General features: G+C 43.9%; 1 protein-coding gene across 2 annotated transcripts; it reads right to left on the bottom strand.

The window, feature by feature from the left end:
• Positions 1–504: 504 nt before the first annotated feature.
• On the bottom strand, positions 505–14571 carry LOC121297174 (eukaryotic translation initiation factor 4E transporter-like). Of its 2 annotated transcripts, none has more exons than XM_041223279.1 (19): positions 14029–14571; positions 12780–12880; positions 12153–12226; positions 11488–11612; positions 10626–10933; positions 9990–10188; positions 9574–9746; positions 8150–8288; positions 7317–7496; positions 6621–6859; positions 5872–5946; positions 5433–5610; positions 4888–4970; positions 4609–4754; positions 4135–4216; positions 3608–3737; positions 2870–3223; positions 2287–2454; positions 505–2041 (listed from the first exon to the last, which is right to left on the bottom strand). In XM_041223279.1, the coding sequence occupies exons 2-19, from the start codon at positions 12876–12878 to the stop codon at positions 1806–1808; spliced, it is 2988 nt and encodes a 995-aa protein (XP_041079213.1). In that variant the 5' UTR covers positions 12879–12880; positions 14029–14571; the 3' UTR covers positions 505–1805. The 2 variants fall into 2 exon arrangements, with proteins under 2 accessions (XP_041079213.1, XP_041079214.1); XM_041223280.1 differs by lacking the exon at positions 14029–14571 and adding an exon at positions 13615–13713.
• Between the last annotated feature and the right edge of the window lie 4100 nt (positions 14572–18671).

Raw genomic sequence — 18671 nt, 5'->3', positions numbered from 1 at the left:
AATTGACAACTCCACAGTCTTATGGGGCAGCACATCCATAACTAGGACTGTTCAAGTTTAGCAATTCTGAAAACATTCTTTAAGTTTGTTTGCATGTTACCTTGGACATAAATTCAGTCATACTTGCAGCCCTGTAATGAGGAAATGACCCAGACTGATCCAAGTCCATTCCTGACACACTGCCTGTGTCCTAACGGGAACGAGTACAGCCTGTCCACAAGTCAAAAAACTGAAAAAGCATATATGATAGGGCAATGATGGACACCCTAAAACACTACCAGTAAACCTAATCATAGTCTAGTCATAATGGACACGTCCACGGAGGGTCATGAGCGTGAGGTTATTGGAATGTCCAAATACGGAATTCCACTGGACCTGGTTAATGGAAGGGGCGAGACAGCACCATGTGCAATGGTGTCTTACCAGCTCGAGCCAAGAGCCACGCACCAACATGGTAGCTGCATTACCCAGAGGGATTTAAACAAAACAAGTCTAGCAATCGGATAGAAGGGATTTCAGAATTAAGTTTATTTTTGTTGCCCATCAAGACATAAGCGATGCAGAACACTTGCAAGGTTAAATAAAAAAAAAAAAACACAAGTTTGAGTGCATTTTATTTATTGTTTCTAATATTTGTGCTTTTCATTAAATAGCACATTTTGCAACAATTCCCCAAAATGCTGATCGTTTTTTTTGTTTTACAATAAAGCAGTGCTCTCACCATAGTGAAAGGGGAAAAAAAACAAAAAAAAAAAAATTACCCTAGAGATCAAACTGCCTCCGCCACAGAGAAGGCACAACCACAAAAGATCAAAAACACAACCATTCACAATCAAGCAAACGAAAAAAAAAAAAATCAAAATTCAAAACACACGCACAGAGTTGAAGGGTTCTATTCCAAATGGATCAAAGCTTTTTTGCATTTTCTAAATTCACCTTATTCCCTCCCCCCCCCTTTCATCTGCTCAGTTCTGGGGGAAGACTTCCTATGGGTGTGTATGCTGCATACAGTTTGTCCTGTGAAACTAGAAAAAAAAAAAAAAAAAAAAAAACACAACAACAAACACCTGATCAAACCGACACAGGTTTGCAAATTATTCAGTTATCTTTTCATTCATTGAAAACTGTTAAAAGGAAGAAAAACCATTACATATGCCTTTATTCTATACCCCCCCCAAAAAATAAAAAAAAAAAAATTACCCAACACACAAAAGTAAAAGTTAACTATACAAAACCCACTGTTGAGTTTAAACCAGTACACTTCCTGGCTGCAGTACAAAACCCAAAATGGACTAGACGTTAGTCTCCAATCTCACTTGAGTGCACCCGGTTTCAGCTCTCTCAAAGCTGCACTAGCTACTCTTATATACAGCAGAATGACCTTCTCAAAAAAAACCACCCCACGCTGTGATAGATGTTTTATATGTACACTATGAAAAGATCAGTTTATGCATGTCTGTACACTTTGAACCTATACATTTTCTTCATTGTAAAACTGCAAAAAAAAAAGCCAACTAGGACATTACATAAGTTTCAAATACCAAAAAAAAAAAAAAGTCCCTTGTATCTCCACAGACCATCTCTAGGTCTCTCATTTTGCCGACAACAGCGTCTCTTGGTTCAAGACAAAGGCTGAGCAGACTTGAGTGCTCCCCACACAAAAAGCTATAATTCTATAAAGCTTGTTCATAAAAAAAAAAAGCGCCACAGAACAAAGTCAATAAATACACATTATTCCATCCTTGAAGAATGAAATGTTCTCTCACTGAGAGTCCAATGGTTGGGTGCTTCGTTTTCGGATATTCTTATTGTCGATATTCTAGTTCGTCAACACTGATGACCTTGGCTGGCATGGAAGGCAGGGGCTGCTGCAGCACGTCCGTTCCGAACCACTTGGCGAGGCCAACAGGGGAGCCGTTGCGCTGGCCCTGGTACTGCACGTGCTGGGGGGCGTTGGGGTGAGCGTGCCTGGCTGCAGCGCTGTGCTGGAGAGACTGTGCTAAACTGGTTACTGGAGAGACTGGGCCAGGGGGCACCACCACTGCATTGTGGCAGGCAAGGAAGTTGAGGGGAGGGGGCGGGATGGGAGAGAAAGAAAAAAAAGGTTATTTCAGAAATATTGCTCTCCAAAAATGATAACCACACCATACCAATTATGTTCATTTTATATGTATACTACTTCAGTTACTGTCCATTACAAACCACCCTACCAATTGCAAAAAATGTAATTGTAGACATCTAAAACAATTGTTAGGTTTCTTTGAATTATCTGGCAGTTAACCCTACCTGGTCTCTGCTGGAGCTGCTGCTGCATCACTGCCAGGTGCAGGGGAGCCCCGGGGCGGGAGCCGAGCAGGGGGTGTCCGGCCGTAGGCAAGGGGTAGAAGGGCTGTCCCAGCAAGGGAGGGGGAAGCCCCTGAAGCTGGGACAAGTCCACACCTTGGGGAAACATTCCTGAAATACATAAATGTGCTTTTGAGCAACTTTATTTGGCAGCTAGAACACAGCCAGCCATTGGCTAATTGTACTAAGCACAGGCATATTTTCTTACCTTTAATAACTATTTAGATGCATACATTTAGTAAGTGTAAAACTCAAGTTGCACAAGTTATCACATGGCCTTATGTGCACAAATTGCACAGCAATTGTCTATACTGCAAGTTACATGTACACAAATTGCTCACACGAAAAACTGGAATGGCTCAAACTGCTATGTAATGGGAGCCTTTAAAAAAATTAAAACCTAAAATGTAGATTTAAAACAATTTCTAAAGCTTAAAAAGAAAGAAATTAAATTGTGGTGCATCATATCTAAAGACAGTACAGAACCTCAGTCTGAGCTCTCCCACTCCAGTCCCCCTCCACTCACCTGCTTGCAGCAATGCAGGAGGGAGCTGCTGGGGAGAGAAGCCCTGAGCGAGCAGCCTCTGGACGACCCCGGGGTGCAGCTGTGGGGGTGCAGGGCGCACCAGGGGCACATGCGAGACCAGGGGTAGCGGACACATGGGGCGCGGGTAGGGGGCGCTGGGCACAGGAGACACCATGGTAGGGGTCCTCCTGCCTGCAGAACGGGGCCGGTAGTCCTGGTCCTCAGTGAAGCAGCTCTGGTTGGAGAGCGGGGTGGAGCAGGCAGAGCGCTGGAAGCCAGAGGGTTTGGCTCCTGTTGGAGGGGAAGCATTTTGCTCTGCATGGTCCAAGGAAGAGGTCGGAGAGACACCATTGTCTGGGGGAGGGAAGCAAGACAATTACATTAAAACAAACAAAAAAAAAAGTTACATAACATCTGGGAGATAAATATTGGGGTAATAAAACACACATTACATATGCTTGCATTTAACTGCACAAGCTGATATGAACAATCTAAATCTAATCCATCTATTCACACTTCTTTTAAATCCCTTTCATCACTGTGCACAATTCTACCATGTTAAGTTGCTGATCTATTTTATAAATGCATAAATATATTTAATGTTATGGCAGGGCTTTGTGAACTCCATTAGGAGTTCATACAAACCACTTAAATTTCCGTGGAGACAGACGGTTTGCATTACAGGACTTCATCTTCCCTAAACAAAATCGCTAGGCAGCGTTTTAGTACGAGAGATACCTTCTTGTGATCTAGCTGTCCCTTCCTCTTTGCCATCGGCAGGTTTCACAGTTCCTGGCTCATCTTTGCTCTTCTCCTTGGTTTCATACATCTTCCGGATCACAGAGGTAGGTGTAAAAGAAGGAGATAACTACAGGAACACAAAACACTGGACTCAGCCACGCACAAAGGAAACATCCGCACAAAATTCATTCTGCGCACTTCTCACTACAGACACATTTACAATAAACATTTACTGTATCAACTGAGTCTAGTAATTCTGCTACTTTTCACAGATTGAATAAAAGCAAAGTGAGTGAACAGGTCTTGCCAGGAGTTCAAGTTTTACAATATTTGCTTGCATGTTGGGCACTCACTTGCTGGACAGAGATGGAATAATCATGTTAGGGGGCAACTGTAATGAATACAAATGTCATATTAAAACACAAGTATGGTAGTTGCAACCACATAAAATTTTTCAAATTAAAAAGCGAATGCTGCACAGTTGTGCATGCGAGGTTAAGCAGGCTTATATCAAAGACACCTACCATGCTAGTGACTGCATTCCCTGGAGAACCAGCACTGGCTCTGTGTCCTCCTGGACCAGGGGATCTGGTAACCCATGGCTGCCTAACAGAACAAACAGATATGAAATTATACATACCGATCATTCTATCTAGAGAAAGGAATCTGAAGGACACTTTCTTTCTAGTAATGTAGCAAGAGGCAAAACGCCCCCACTCGACACATTAAGTCTCAAAATGACATACAAGGGTACACCAATCTATGTACAGTAATCCCATCTACAGGTTTCATTTAATCAAAACAAAGTATGCGCACGTGTGGCATATTGTAGAATATTGTATAGGGCCTTGAGTAGGGAGCGAACATCTTTGTGCCCAAAACTATTAGTAAAACAATTTATATAAAAAAAAAAGTGCATCTAATCTTAAAATCTGCTATCAGAGGCAAAGCATCAAATAAAAAAAGTAGTCTTTACAAAGATATCAGCTTATCGTTACCTATTCCTGTACACATCTCTGCCCTTCTCCATTTGCATATTGCCAAACCCTGACTGGTACAGCTGGCGCGCATGCAGGGCTAGATCTTGCTGGAAGGCCAGTGCCTCCAGTGTGGCTTGGTCCAGACCTAGAGCCATGGGGTTCACCTGCCAAGAAGAAACAAGGAGATAAAACCCCTGAACATCTTTTTATATAAACAAAACAACCCAAAGCAGCATACTTAATCCCCTCTGCTTTAAAGTTAGTCTGAAGCACATGCTCTTCTGAAGCATCACTAACCTGGTGAGGACCAGGGCTTGTTTTTCTGCGGAGCCCAGGGAAGCTCTCTCCAATAATCTGCTGATGAGAATCCGGGACAAAACCTGAAACAAAGAGCGGGACACTTCAAAACATCCCACTACTCTCAGGGACAAGCGCAGCCAGGAATTACAAGAACACATGACTATGGATGGACCACTGGAACGAAATGCAGGGTTCACGCAGGGCGGCAGGAGGAGTGTTCAAGGCAGGAATATAGTTTGAAAAAAAAAAAAAAAAAAAAGAAAAAACCATGAACTTCCAACATCCATTGAGACAGGCCAACAAGGAGCAAGGCACAGATTCATCCGTTTTGCATTCCCCTACAGGAGTAACAATACCCCCCCAGATCACAGATCCTCCTAGTAAACACCACAGCCATTCACTGAAGGCTGTGTGCAAGTCTCCCACCCCAACTTTGTAACTGAATTTTTCACCACCCTACATATTTCATTAGTAGAAGTACTAATCCATTTAAATTTCAGAACTTTTATTCAACTTGATGAAAAAGCACAGCACAGACTTACCAGCAGTTTGTTCCAATCGGCCAGGGAAGTAATCTGGGGAAGGAGCTCGCTGTGGAAACAGTGGGGGGGAGGGACCGCGATGCCCTTGCAGAACTGCAAGCGGGTCTGTACTGCCCAGCAAACTGCTCAGGAGGTTAGGGGAAGCAGACCTGCGAGGAGCCTGCGGCCCCAGAATCTCCTGGAGAGAGAAGGTGCAAGTCAAAAACTATGAAGTACCCAAATGTTTGCTAGTGCCTTGTGTTTTAAGATTAAGTTAAATTAACTACAGTTCAACATGTCGATCAAAATATTGATGCCATACATCCTCCAAAAGTAGCATTTTTACAGTAACATTTAGGAAGCCTTACAAAAAAAGTTCTGCCCTAAATGAGCAAGTGATGCATGAAAAATGTCCCCTTTCTGGTCCTGCTTTCGTCACTGCTGCGATACAAACACTTACCTGCAGAATGTTCTTCTGCGGTGCAGATTGCACAGGTACTTCTGAAGGGTGCAGCAGCTGGCTATCCAGGTTTCGCTAAAACAAAAGGGGAGGGGAGCAGCACTGCATGTAAACTTTGTGACTCGATACAGCCCAAGTCCCTGTCCACTTCTACTGAAAAAAAGGATCCTAATAAATGCATAGAAAGGTTCACCAACAGCATTCCAGATGTTCTCAGAAAGTAATCCAGATCGCCTTTCAAACCAGCTACAAGCCACGGTTACCTTATGAGCAAGTCCTTATGAGTGTATGGGTAAGTCTTTCACAAAGGTTTTTTTTGGCTTTGTCAAGAAGTCCAAGATCAATAAGCGACACAACCTACCTTTGAAGAACTGTCCAGTACGTGCCAATTTTTTAAAAAAAGTAAGGAGTTTAACAAACCTGCCCACTTTACTGGTGGAATAAACAAGGGCAGAATTCATGCACAAAAAACATTCAAGTTATGCCCATCACTTAATTATGCTCAAGAGAGAGAAGACCCCCCCCCCGCCCCCATACACCACACCAAGGCTGGTTTCATGTATCTAGATTAGCACCAACATTGAACTACCTTACCAAGATTAGAGCTCATCCGAGAGGGATTTGTGAATCCAGCCATGTCGTTCAGAAAACATTTCAGAAGCGTTCTTGCCAGTACATTATAAAGGAACCAAGGACTTAATTATTGCAAGGTATATTAAAAGAGAACCCTTTAAACTAAGAAGACTCACGTTTCCTTTAGGCAGAGCCGGCAGTGTGCCACCTGCCTTCATGCTGCTAACCAGTTTGTTGAAGGCGGACATGTCCCCATCTCTCTTCACAACAGGGGGCCGGGACCCCACGCCGGCCGTCAGCGCCTCTTCCAACTGCTCAGCCATGAACGGTGTGCCCCGCTTCCTCTCCGCCTCCACTTTCAAACCCTTCAGCCCTGTCTCCACCTCCTCCAACGAGAGCACCACTCCCGAATGTGCTAAGAGAAAACACAATGATTAAACGCTGAAGCTACTTAGAAATGCAGTTCTTGCTTCTAATTAAGTAAAATACTGGAAACTGCTAGCGACGTGTCTGTTTGCACTAGAATATAATGCTTCACATCATTCAGCAGTGCTGGATCAAAGAAACCGTTTCACGTGCTGACGGGACAACGTCGTCACTCTGCGAGTCTTCCTTTACATTTTCAACTCTGCATACAAGTTTTAGAAATGATAATGTCTTAAATTGTACAGGACTAGTATGCTAATCAAATACAGCACATGTGTACATTGGATGCCCATTAATTTATTTTTCTAGTACAAGACTACAATTTATCTTGGGGCAGAGTTTCTGAAAAGAAATTCAAGTGCCTCAAGAGGCAGCGATCATGCTGAATGACGAATCAGAGCAGCTCATATTAAAAGGTTGCCCCTATCCCAACGTGCACCACTTACAGCTCTCCTTCAGTTTCTCTTTGTTGACAGTGAGGCTCGACAAGAGCGGCTTCAGATCAACCTTGGCCTTCTGCAGCATCTCCAGGATATCCACCTTGTCCTTCTTGTCTTCCAAAGACTGGATGGGAGCAAAGTAGTTTGCCAGGCCATGCGCGGAGGACACAAACTTGTGCTCTAGACCTGGGAAGCAGGAACATTACAAACCTTTTACAAAGTCCAATTTGTGACAATAGAGCAATTAAATTATCTGAGCAGCTTCAATCTCCTAGGAGCTACTTAGCCCTGGATCTCTCCCGGCAGCTGCGTTGGATGAGCAAGTAAACAAGTTAAGAGATATTAGGGTTAGCTAACACTAAAAAAAAAAAAAAAAAAAAAAAAAAAAAAAAAAAAAGAGTCTAGTCTATGAACAGAAGCAGCTAGTTTCCCCACACCAGGTAATGGAATTCAATATTGACAACACTAATGCAAGTGAAATGAAAAAATTGGCAAGCATCTTCAAGTAGGTATGCATTGAAACAAGTGTGCACAGGAACAGAAATAAGACTTCTATTGCATAGCAGTTCAATCCATTCCAGGTTTTACTAGGAGCTTGAATAGCAAGAGTGAATAGGCAACACGCTCAGGTGTGTCCCATTAAACCCACAGTAAAACCATAAGCAGATGAAACTGCTCTGCAACAGGAGTCAATACCATTTCATTTAGGCATTTGTGTATTTATTTTTTTTTTTTATGGATTAAAATAGAAATGTTGCTAACTTTACATTGTAGAAAAAGCCTGACCTAGACACCCTTTGTAGGGCTGAGCCGGTACAGACGACTTGCCGGTTCTTTACCTGCTAAACGCTCCAGCTCCTCGTGAGGGGTGGACCGGAGACTGCTGGTCCGACTGGCTGACGGACTGACATTACTGGAGAACCACTGGCTAAACCGACTGGCCGAGGCAGTGCCCTCTCCCAGGACATCTTCAATCATCTTCAGACAAGGAGGAGGAGAGGAGAGTGTTACCAAGGGCAGCCAGCCAGTAAGAAGACTGATAGTTCAGAATGGTATTACACTTACATGAGCAGCAACAAGTCTTCAGTTGGGATGAGATCTGAAGTTAACCCTCTACACACAGTCACAAGTAACCATACCAACTCCCATACTTGACGCGATTAAAGTTGTAGGGTTACATTTAACAGAACAGTGTCCCTTCTCATTTCAATCTTCCTTAATGACACAGACCCCACCCCACATCACTGCACCCAATACATGGAACAGATAGAAATGAAAAGGGACAGTGCATTACAGCGTACTCTGCTGTTCATAAACAGTGATGGGCATAACTTGTTATGAAAACCTTGAGAAGAGTTGACATTTGCATTGGTAATTTTGGAAACGACAGCACCCAAAAACATCCAGGAGGAAAGCCTAGCATCTCCAAGTTAAAAGATATTGCAAGAACAAATCGCTCTTACAACTGGATTACCCATAGACTCATAAGGCTCAGAAATGCAAGACATGATTCAGGCATACCTAAGGAATGTCTTGAGGAGATACCAAGAGCGATGAAAATAAGACAGTTTGCATAGCAAATCCGAGCCACTCCAGGCTTGTGACTTGCTTCTATCACTAATGTCACCTTTACTGCTTGTCCAAGTTCTCAGGTGTGATCAAATTGTAAAACCTGGAGTGGCTCCAACTGCTATGAAAGAGGAGCGCAATTTTCTTCCCTGCACTGTATAAAATATTTGCTGTATTGAACCTTAAATCTGCACACAAGACATTATTTCACATTTTAAATACTAAATAATGGGGTTCTAAAAGAAAGTTACTTTGATAAACAAGATCACTACAACAATAATACTAAAACTTTTAGTCAATATGGAACAAAACGTACAGTGCAAGAGCAAACCATTACACACACACACACCCCCCCCCCACGTTCCCAGTGCGGTGCAAATTCATTTAGAGACGGCACCAAGTGTGTGGAGCCCTTCTTCCACTTCAACCTGTGACTCTGCAAACCCTCCACCACATGCCAGTGCTGTACCGGTTACAGTAGGACTAGCTGTTCACCGTCTGCATGCATTTACGAGGATATGGGATCTTTAGCAAACAAACTTTAGTTTGGCTCTAAAGGCAGAATAGTGGATCATAGGTGATGAGTCAAAAAAAAAAAAAAAAAAAAAGAAAGAAAGAGGGGAGAAACGATTCTCCCCCACCTTTCCCCAAGACAGTGAACCCCAATCCCATGCAGTGCTCCCCAGTCACTTACTGAAGCGAGCCCGGGCACAGTCTTGTCCAGGTTGAAGAACTCATTAAAGTCGAACTCCCCCGGCGCAGAAGGCTCCGGCAACACCACCCCCTGGGGGACCTCCTGATCGGCTGCAGAGTCAGGGGAGAGCTCCACCGCCGGCTCCTCTGCCAAGCCTCCGTTGCACTCAACAGCTGCAGGGAGAAGGAGAAAGGAGAGAGACATGCAGTCAAAACTTGCCAAGGCATTACTATACAGCTTCTCTACTCAAAAAAACAAAACCAGAATTGTGACACTTAAAAGAAACCAAGTAGACAAAACATTTTGGTCATGGCAACGGAATAAGGCAGCAGTGAAAGAACAGCTGGCTACTTCAGGTTTTCCTTATAATTCATTCAAAAAATGTTACGGCTCTGTTAACTTGTGTCCCGACTTGCCTTCTCGCACTGACTCCGAGCGCTTTCTTGAGCGCTTGTATCGCCTCTTGTCCTCCTCTAGCACTTTGTCATCGAAGCCGGTCAGCTCAATGGTTTCAGACTGACTTGTGGGACCCCCAGAGAACCATTCTGGCTCCTCCTCTGTGTACGAGTCATTTCGTCTCCTCTCACTAAAGACACGCTTGTCACCAAAATCCCTCTGTAGGAACAGAAGACAGAGGTTTGAAAATCAGTGGAATCACACCCACATTAATAATAAAAAAAAACACCCTTTAGGAGACCAATTCACATATTGCTATAAAAGTGGTCACTATAGACATGAGGGAATTAGAAATATTTCCCTATCCATCCACTTAAGTAGAAGTTCATATTAATAAGTCTGTTCTTGGCATTTCTAGGTATGAATTAAACATTTAGGTTCACAAGAACTTGCATTTGAAATCAGGATTTAAATGCACAAAACATTGAATAGCAAATTAGCTAAGGACCACCTCAGCTTGGGTGTGACTACCTGGAGTAACTCCAGTGCAAGAGGAGTTACTTTATTTAGAGCTCAGGCCATGTTAACATCAAATTGTAATTCAAAGTGTGTACTAGGGAGCACTGTGCTAGTTTAATATTCCAAAGGGTACGGACTCTGAATCGCTTGTCTTTGTAATCCCTCTCTCGCTCCCTCTCCCTGGGGTGTGGCTCTCTCTCGCGCAGTTCCTTCTCGCCCCGCGGGTCCCTCTCGAACACCCGAGACGCGATGATCCTGCCGCTGCCGATTCTCCGGCCGCCGCCCAGCCGCAGGTTCTCATTCTCCTTGTTCTCCAGCGGGCTGACCTCTCTGCGCGCCGCTGTCGCGCTCGGCACCACGTTCACCTGGCAGCCTCCCCCAAAACTGCGTCTCTGCGGGCTCAGGACCACGTCCAGGTCGTCCTCCTTCACACGCTCCCGGGGGTCTGCGAAGGACGTTTCAACAAACACTGCTACAAATGTATCCAGGGCAGCATAAAAAAATTACCAAGTTCATATTACAGAATACATGCTGCACTGAATCTTGAGGAATGTCAACATTCCCTCCACTGCCACTCTGGGTTTTACTTTAAGCTTTTTTGTTACAGTTTAAATCAAGAGAAAGCCACTTCCATGATGGTCTGCAGACACTATAACCTTCCTCCCCCAACAGAGTGGAAACACTGCCTTCCACCTGTGCCATAGTCTTCCTAGAGGATCAAGAGGGCTGCTCCTTCATCTTTTACATTTAAAGAGAGTGAGCAAAAACATTTTTAAAAGTACTATTACACTAAGGGACGAAGAGATTTAACAAGAACAAATCAGCATTGCATCAAGTGCTCTGAATCTACAAGTACAGTCGGTACCCTGAATAGATACAAACCAGGACTGAAGCACTTTGGGTTTCCAGTACAGAGCGTTTTCTAGACAGAGCGTGTGCATTTGATTCAGAAAGAGCAGCATCACAGACATTGCCTCTTGAGAGAAGAGATTAATTCACCTGCAATCCTGCGTTTCAGGGGTGCTCTGTCATCCGTGTAATTTTTAAACCCATCTACTGGAGAGCTTCTTTCAGAAGCAGGGTAAAGGGATGCGTGCCACTTCTCAGGGTCCCAGACACCATCACTGAGCAAAAGAAAAATCAGTTATGCATGTACACAGCTGTTTATAACCAGAGGCATCTATTAATAGCCACTGTGACCTAGAAACACTGTGCATGCTTATAAAAAAAATAATACACAGCCAAGAACAGATGAATACAGACAGGATGCAATTTAAAATCCACTCCAAGTCCATTGGACAAAGATTCTTAATGAAACATTGCGTCAGCAGGACTGAAGTTTCACGGTTGTCATTGCAACATAAGATTTGCAGCCTATACATAATAATGACCAGATTCAACTGAAGTGTCTTGGCCCGATCATAGCATTGGCAACACTAGTTTGAAGTGAACAGTAACAAAGCAAAACGCAATTTATTCTTAAGCACCTTAAATGCACTGGTCAGTCTCCAATTGCAACACAGCACAGGGAGCAATGCCGGGGGAAATGTTCATGGGTCGACTACATGAGCAGCTGTGAAGGGGTGTGTAACCTATGTAAACAGTGCACATCTGTCCAGTAAAAGTGTTAGCGTGTCAGGCAAATAAATACTCTGTCACAGTACCTGTCATACTTCTCTGAAAGGCATTCATGTCTTTGATTGGACCAGGGGGATTCCTTTATTTCCAGCAGTTCCTCCTGTGGAACACAACACATTTAAACAATCCATCCAGAAGAGAACGGAGCGAGAGGGGGGGAAAAAAAAAAAAAAAAAAAAAAAAGCACCTGGACACTAAGCTTAAAAGGCAGCTAGCTGTATTTGAATGAATGTACCAGATCGGAAGCTACAAAGTGATTTGCAGGGACGTGTTTAGATTTCAGCAACAGCTTTGAACAATACATTTGTACCACTGCACTGGTGTAACCCTGCAGAGTCGCAGCACAGTCACAGAGTCTCAATGTAACTGATACACTTAACACAGTGGGGTTTAGGTCCAAGGATCCTTACAAAAGCACAGGGATGGAAATTTGCACAGCAGTTCCACCCATTGCAGGTTTTACTATAAGCTTCACTGGCCACAGTGTAGAGGTAATGAGCTCACTTGTGCCTTTCTAAAACTCACAGTAAAAGCAGGACTGAACCGAACTGCTATGTAGTTGGAGCCTTATTCCCACCCCCTGGAAATGCATTCAGAATCCAAGGGTGAGTTTCCAGCCTGGGGTTCACCACCGAAACAGCAGCGCAGCCTACCTTTGTGTATCTGTAAGGGTAACATCTTTCCGAAGTCTTCACAACGTCTACTACAGCTGCTCCGTTTTCATGCTCTTCAATGTATTCAACTTTTTCCATGGCTGTTTTCCGTTGGAGACAAAAACAAAAATATTTAAAAATCTGCAAACAAGGCAAAAAACAGTCAAATAAGCATGCTGCTTTACTTTAACCCTAGGATAACTAATGAAATAGTTTGCATCAGAAAATAAACAATGCAGACAAACACATTAGTATGCCAGCGTGTAGTTTTGAGCAGTTATCTTTCTCAGATGTGTACTGGTGTGGAGAGCTCTTACCAAGCCCTGTACTGAGAAAGCTGTGCCTACCCATATACCTGTTACACAGATCAAACAACCTACTTCTTGGAGGGGTGAAAAATACTGAAACAGCCTATTTCTCCCCGAGGTGGGATTCAGGCTAGAGAAACTACTCTGAGCTTTAAGACTCAACTATAGAACTATACTATTAGGGCCAAGTTCTTGGTATGAGCAGTTTAACAGCACAGGTGAAAACCTCACCTGTACCGACTTGTTATTGAACACTGGTAGACATTGCGTTTGATGCAGGCGAGATGTTCTAGGATTAAGATAAATATACAACAGTGAATCGCTAGCTACACCTTTTGGTTGTAAAATAATGTGACAAATACAGTGCTTAGCTAATACCACATCCACCCACAGTATAGACTAATACCGACTATTCATTCGGTTTGTATTTACTCAGCAACAGAAAACGAAAAGTTTCAGGACTAGAAAGTAAACACGTCAACATCCGTTGTGATGTCACAAGCCCCCATGAACACAAACTGACTTACTTCCAGCACATCTCACTTGCTTCCATTGTATGTTTGTTCTTTCGCTATATATATATTGTTTTTATAAATAAAAAGCAAAAGCCAGAGACTTTATTCTGAGTCCAGTAAAAACAGTTAAAAAGACCAAAACCAAAAACATCCAGACGTTTAAAATGGAGAGGGGCTTTGCACTGTGGCCTTGTGCGAATTATACACCCAACCGCGAAACTGACTCAAAGTTAGTGTATACAGCAAGGTATTCACACTTAAATCAAATGAGTAAATATATTAAAAATCTTATCGCCTAATGCAGAAGTCCACCTTCTAATCAAGTTTTCACTGTTAAAGATTCAACTGCACACACAAGTTGAAGCGAGGCAGTGCTTGTACTGTTATATTTCCATGTCCCCAAAACCCAGACGAATGCTTTCATACCTGGCGATATGTGACTGCGACCCCCAGCACCGCAACAAACACACCGGCGCGGCGGGAGACCGCGACTCCTTCGCGTTTACTTGTTTTAAATCGTTTTGTATCACACAGCTCGAGTGCCGGTGACTCGAAGGAAATAGAAACGGCTCCCCTTGTTCTCCCACTCCGCAACCGGCTCCCTCAAGCCGAGGGAAATGTCTCGCCAGCCCTCCCTCCCTCCTTCCTTCCTTTCCCCCTTTTTTCCCTCTCCCTCTCTCTCCCTCTCTCTCTCTCTAAGCGCCGCGGCTTGCTCTCGCCGTGCAGGCGCTCAGTGCCGGTGTGAAAGCCTCACTCTAGCTCGGGGATTGCTCTGGGCGAGTCGGAACAGCGCGGACCTCTCCAGTAACCCACGACTACGGGGCTCGAACCCGGATTATATAGAGGCCGGGAGCCGCCTGACTCCAAATGCAAAGGTATCGCGCCGGCGAACGCGGTCGCCTTCGCTTCACTCAAAAGCATCGAAAATAAAAAAAAAAATGAACTGCTCGCCTTTTGGATTTTGCTGCGGCTGGTTAGATACTTTTTTTAAGTGGAAGCCGCTATTGTTGATGTAAGGACCCCTGCCGGCGAATTGAACAGACGCCTCAATTGCATCACTCGCAAGGAGTCCAATCACAACAAAGGAGCCGTGACGTGCGAGACGGCGTGCGTGTTGGTTGGCTATAGTGACGTGTAGAAATGGTTTATATATGCATATATAATTATTTACTTTTTTATTTAATTAATGCATTTATTTGTACTTCTCGAGCTGCAAGTGCAACGATTTCTAAAATAATTATCTGCCCATGATTCGTCGTAGTGGAGCATGTACAGAACCCAGTGAAATGTATTGCAGACAACACTGCTAGCTGTCAGTATACTAAATTAGTTACTTCATACAGTTGTCGTTAAGTGAAGCATCAAACATGTCAAATAATACATGTATGATAATACTGTTTAGAAGTTAGGTCTGACAGACTCTTGAGTCCATGCAGACTTTGGCCACTCAGCAATGCGCGACGCTGTCACCATTTTTAGTAGCGTCTTATCAAATTGGTCCCCTAAATCAACCGTAACCCTCGTTCTATTTGAACACATCTAATATGACATGTGTGCTTTCCCCCGTCATTATCAGTCTCCACCAAACGCACACTGTCGTGAAGGAGACACAGTTTATTTGCCCCGAAAGGTGCCTTCCCTAGAGAGTGCTGGCAGGCACTTAAACTCATTTAAAAACACTGGATGATCTATTACACGCATCTTGAACTGAAGCACAGCTCCTGAACTCACAGTCCAAGCACCTTAAAGACTAATCATACTGATAATACAAATACAACAGTACGAGTCATTGCAATGAACAATGCAACGTACAGTATGCATCTCAAGACACGCAGTTGTACCGGCACTCCTGTAGTTGGCACTAAATTTCAGAGCCCACGCAAAAGCATTGCACTCGTTCCTGGAGGCGTCCAGGTACCATAGTAACCGACGTGTGCAAGGCGTGGTGGCAGAAGTAACAGCAGGCCGGAGGAAGGGCGCAGTCGGGATGTACTGACTGTACCGTAACCAAGGCAACTGTCCCAGGCGTAGCCTGAACCCGAGTGCAAAGACAACAGAAAAGTGTATAAAATAATAATAAATAAATAAAAACACAGCTGCAGACCGTGCACTCGATATCTTCCCAAGCAAAGCAAACGGTTTGGTTCTAATGCAGTAGGGTTGCATTGCATAGCAAGTAGGGCCGTTCCTGGGTTTGCTGTGAGTTTAATTAGACCCGCCAGAGCTTGTTATTCATTCAAGATCACGGATGGTTAATTGAACTCCTAGCAAAGCACAGAATGGCTCAAACTGCTCTGAATCAGAATATCTTGTCAACGTTTTAAAGCAGGTGCACTGGAGATTATATTTCACACTCTCTTATTTTTTTCTCTGAAGCAGTCGCGTTACAAATGACCCCCAGCGAGCTCTGGGTCCGGGGCCTGCAGAGGACGCAGCAGCCCTTCAGCACTGGGCTCAAGGCCTGCAGTACAGGGTTAGTAGCAGGTGGGTGTCATAACTGGGAATATGTGCATTAATATGCTGCAGAATATATGTTTCAATGAGTGTTTGTTGCAATATTCAAATATATTGCAGTGTGTTTGAGTTTCTTTCTTCCCCGTGTGTGTTTGTGTGCGTTTCTCCCAGGCCTGGGAGCAGTGGAAGGAGGTTCTCCAGCGGCTGTGGCTGGAGAGAGAGAAGGAGAGGAGGGCTGTGCTTCATTATCAGCACCGGTGCCTCAGGAAATCCCTCCAGGTCTGGGTCTATCAACAGCACCGCACAGCCAAGAAGTACAGTGAGTGGCCAGGCTGAGGATAATTCTGCAGAACAAACATTAAAAAGGCTGTTCAAATATTGCATTCTGGTCACTAAAGCGCCAACTAAATTGTCCAGGTTTTAATGACCAGGGAGGGGGCTTGTGTGAAAGTTGTGTGCCCCTAACGTTTAAAGTGCTGCTCTCCCGCTGTGTAGGTCTGGCAGAGCAGGTGAGGCAGGGCTGCCTGGTCCAGCATTTTTTCTGTGAGTGGAGTAACGCCTGGCAGAGCAGACAGCGCGCCCGCGGCAGGCAGGACGCGATCGCTGGGCTAGCAGAGCGCATCACCACACATAGGGCGTTCATCCACTGGAGACACTGTATCCTTCCACAGAGGCTGGGCGCTGCAGTGTTACGAGTTCAAGTCAGCAGTCTACTGCAATGGGATGTTTGTCATGTGTTTTTAATTGTTACTTTTCATGCTTTTATTATGTTCAAGGGGGGATGACCATAAAGTGACTCTAGAGACTGACTGCAGTTTTGAGGCTGATCAATAGCGTGCTCTGTTAATTGAAGGTTAAGTGTAAGGACTTCTTCACTGTACACTTGCCTCCAATATTTTTTTAATGTGCATGTTGGATAGTGAAATAATGCAGGAGAACGGTATACATCAAGATTGCATTATAGTATACCATAAGAAATATACTAATGGTATACTGCAAGGAATACGTGATCATATTGGATTCCATCAAATACCTTCTTTTAAGTTCTTTCTGAAAGTTTTTTTTCCCCTTGACTTCTACTCAAGGTGTCACTTTGTGTGCTGAAGATGCAGAGAAGAGTGAAGCTGCTGAGGAGCACTACAGGCGCCATCTGCTGGTAAGGAAAATAACTTCAGAACACAGGCAGTAACTTCCTGGGGCATTACTGTGTCTTGGTTATTCTGAACCAGGAAACAAGACTCCCATTGCATAGCAGTTTGAGCCATTCCAGGTTTTACACCTGAGCTTCTTACCATACACTGGGGCTAATCAAGCTTGTAGTAAAACCTGAAATGGGTGAAACTGCTATTCAATAGGAGTCTTATTTCTATCCCTGTAATAGCAATACTATAAAACAGTAATCAGTGTACACTGATGCTGTGGACTTGTCATGCTCTGTGTAACTTTGTGTCCTGTTCTTCAGCATAAGGGAATGAAAGCCTTGAGCACGAATATCACACTCAACCGCCTCGGTCAACTCCAGAGTAACCTGGCACACCAGCAGCGCCACGCTACAGTAAGAGTGAAGCCAGTGTGTGTGTGTGTGTGTCTTATTAAACCCCTGGTTGCAGAAACTCTGAGTTTGATGTTTTAGAAGTCTATTAAGCACCTCTGGAGGACTCTCTCATTCCCTCCTTCTCTCTTTCCCTCCCCCTGACCCATTTTTTTCTCCATATAAAGGAATGGAAAAAAATTAATTTGAAACTACTTTTTTTCAGCTATTTCAATATTTCATACATGAAAGGGTTAAAGATAACATTTAAAATGACATTTAGTTAATTTCGCGTAAGATTTTTAAATGTGACGGGACCAATATAAAGGTGCTGCTATTTCTCATTCTGTTCTCTGTTCATTTTTTAATTCTCTTCAGGTACAGTAGCTATAAGATTGCAAGCTTAGATAGTGTTACAGCTTTCATGGGTACTGTGCCAGGCCTTGTTTTAATCAATCAGTATAGGTTTTAATAAAGAAGTCCGATCTAATTGTCCATTTGTCTGGTTGCTGACAGAGCCACAGAGAAAAGATTCCCAGCTTTATCTGTTTTGAACAAATTGCTGTTGGCAGCTGTGTTGCCATGCCGTACCGTTTCTAGGCAGGAGGGGCAGCCTAGTTTAACATAAACCATGTGGCAGTTGTTTTAATTCTGTAAAGCCATTGCTTCATACAGTTTGATAAAGATGCAGGCAATTGTTCAGCCTGAAGTGTGAAGAGCAGATCCTGCAGACTGTGCATGTGAAGCCTGACCTTTGTCTGCCATTCTAGTATGTGAAAGTGAGAGGAGGGTGATCCTCGGGGTGGAGACGCACTGCAGGCACAAACTGCTGCACAGAGTCCTGGATGGATGGAAGCTACAGTAAGCAGAGCTGTATGCGATGTGTACCGCTCCAGGGCACTACAAATACTGGCCTGCTTTTAATTGAACCTCTTTCAGTGTTACAGAGCGTGTATGTTACAGTTCTGTTGCAGTAGATTTTTTTTTGGTTTGGTTCAGTCTTCCTAAAGACCCTGAAGGACCAGGAGGAATACTTGGCAAAATCCATGTCTGTGTGCAGTCTAAAAACCCGCCAAAGCTGCTT

Source organism: Polyodon spathula, chromosome 22 (assembly GCF_017654505.1).
Source record: "Polyodon spathula isolate WHYD16114869_AA chromosome 22, ASM1765450v1, whole genome shotgun sequence".
NCBI classification, from domain to species: domain Eukaryota; kingdom Metazoa; phylum Chordata; class Actinopteri; order Acipenseriformes; family Polyodontidae; genus Polyodon; species Polyodon spathula.
The sequence above is the reverse complement of the archived record's forward strand: the minus strand, read 5'-3'. Positions and strand labels throughout refer to the sequence as shown.

Excerpts from the sequence above, each read along its gene's own strand:
- LOC121297174 (XM_041223279.1), bottom strand. The coding sequence starts at position 12,878 with ATGGAAAAAGTTGAATACATTGAAGAGCATGAAAACGGAGCAGCTGTA. Across the intron at positions 10,934-11,487 it reads CCTGAAACGCAGGATTGCAG|ACCCCCGGGAGCGTGTGAAG; the intron begins GTGAATTAATCT and ends CGTCCTTCGCAG. Across the intron at positions 3,224-3,607 it reads GACAGCTAGATCACAAGAAG|ACAATGGTGTCTCTCCGACC; the intron begins GTATCTCTCGTA and ends TCCCTCCCCCAG.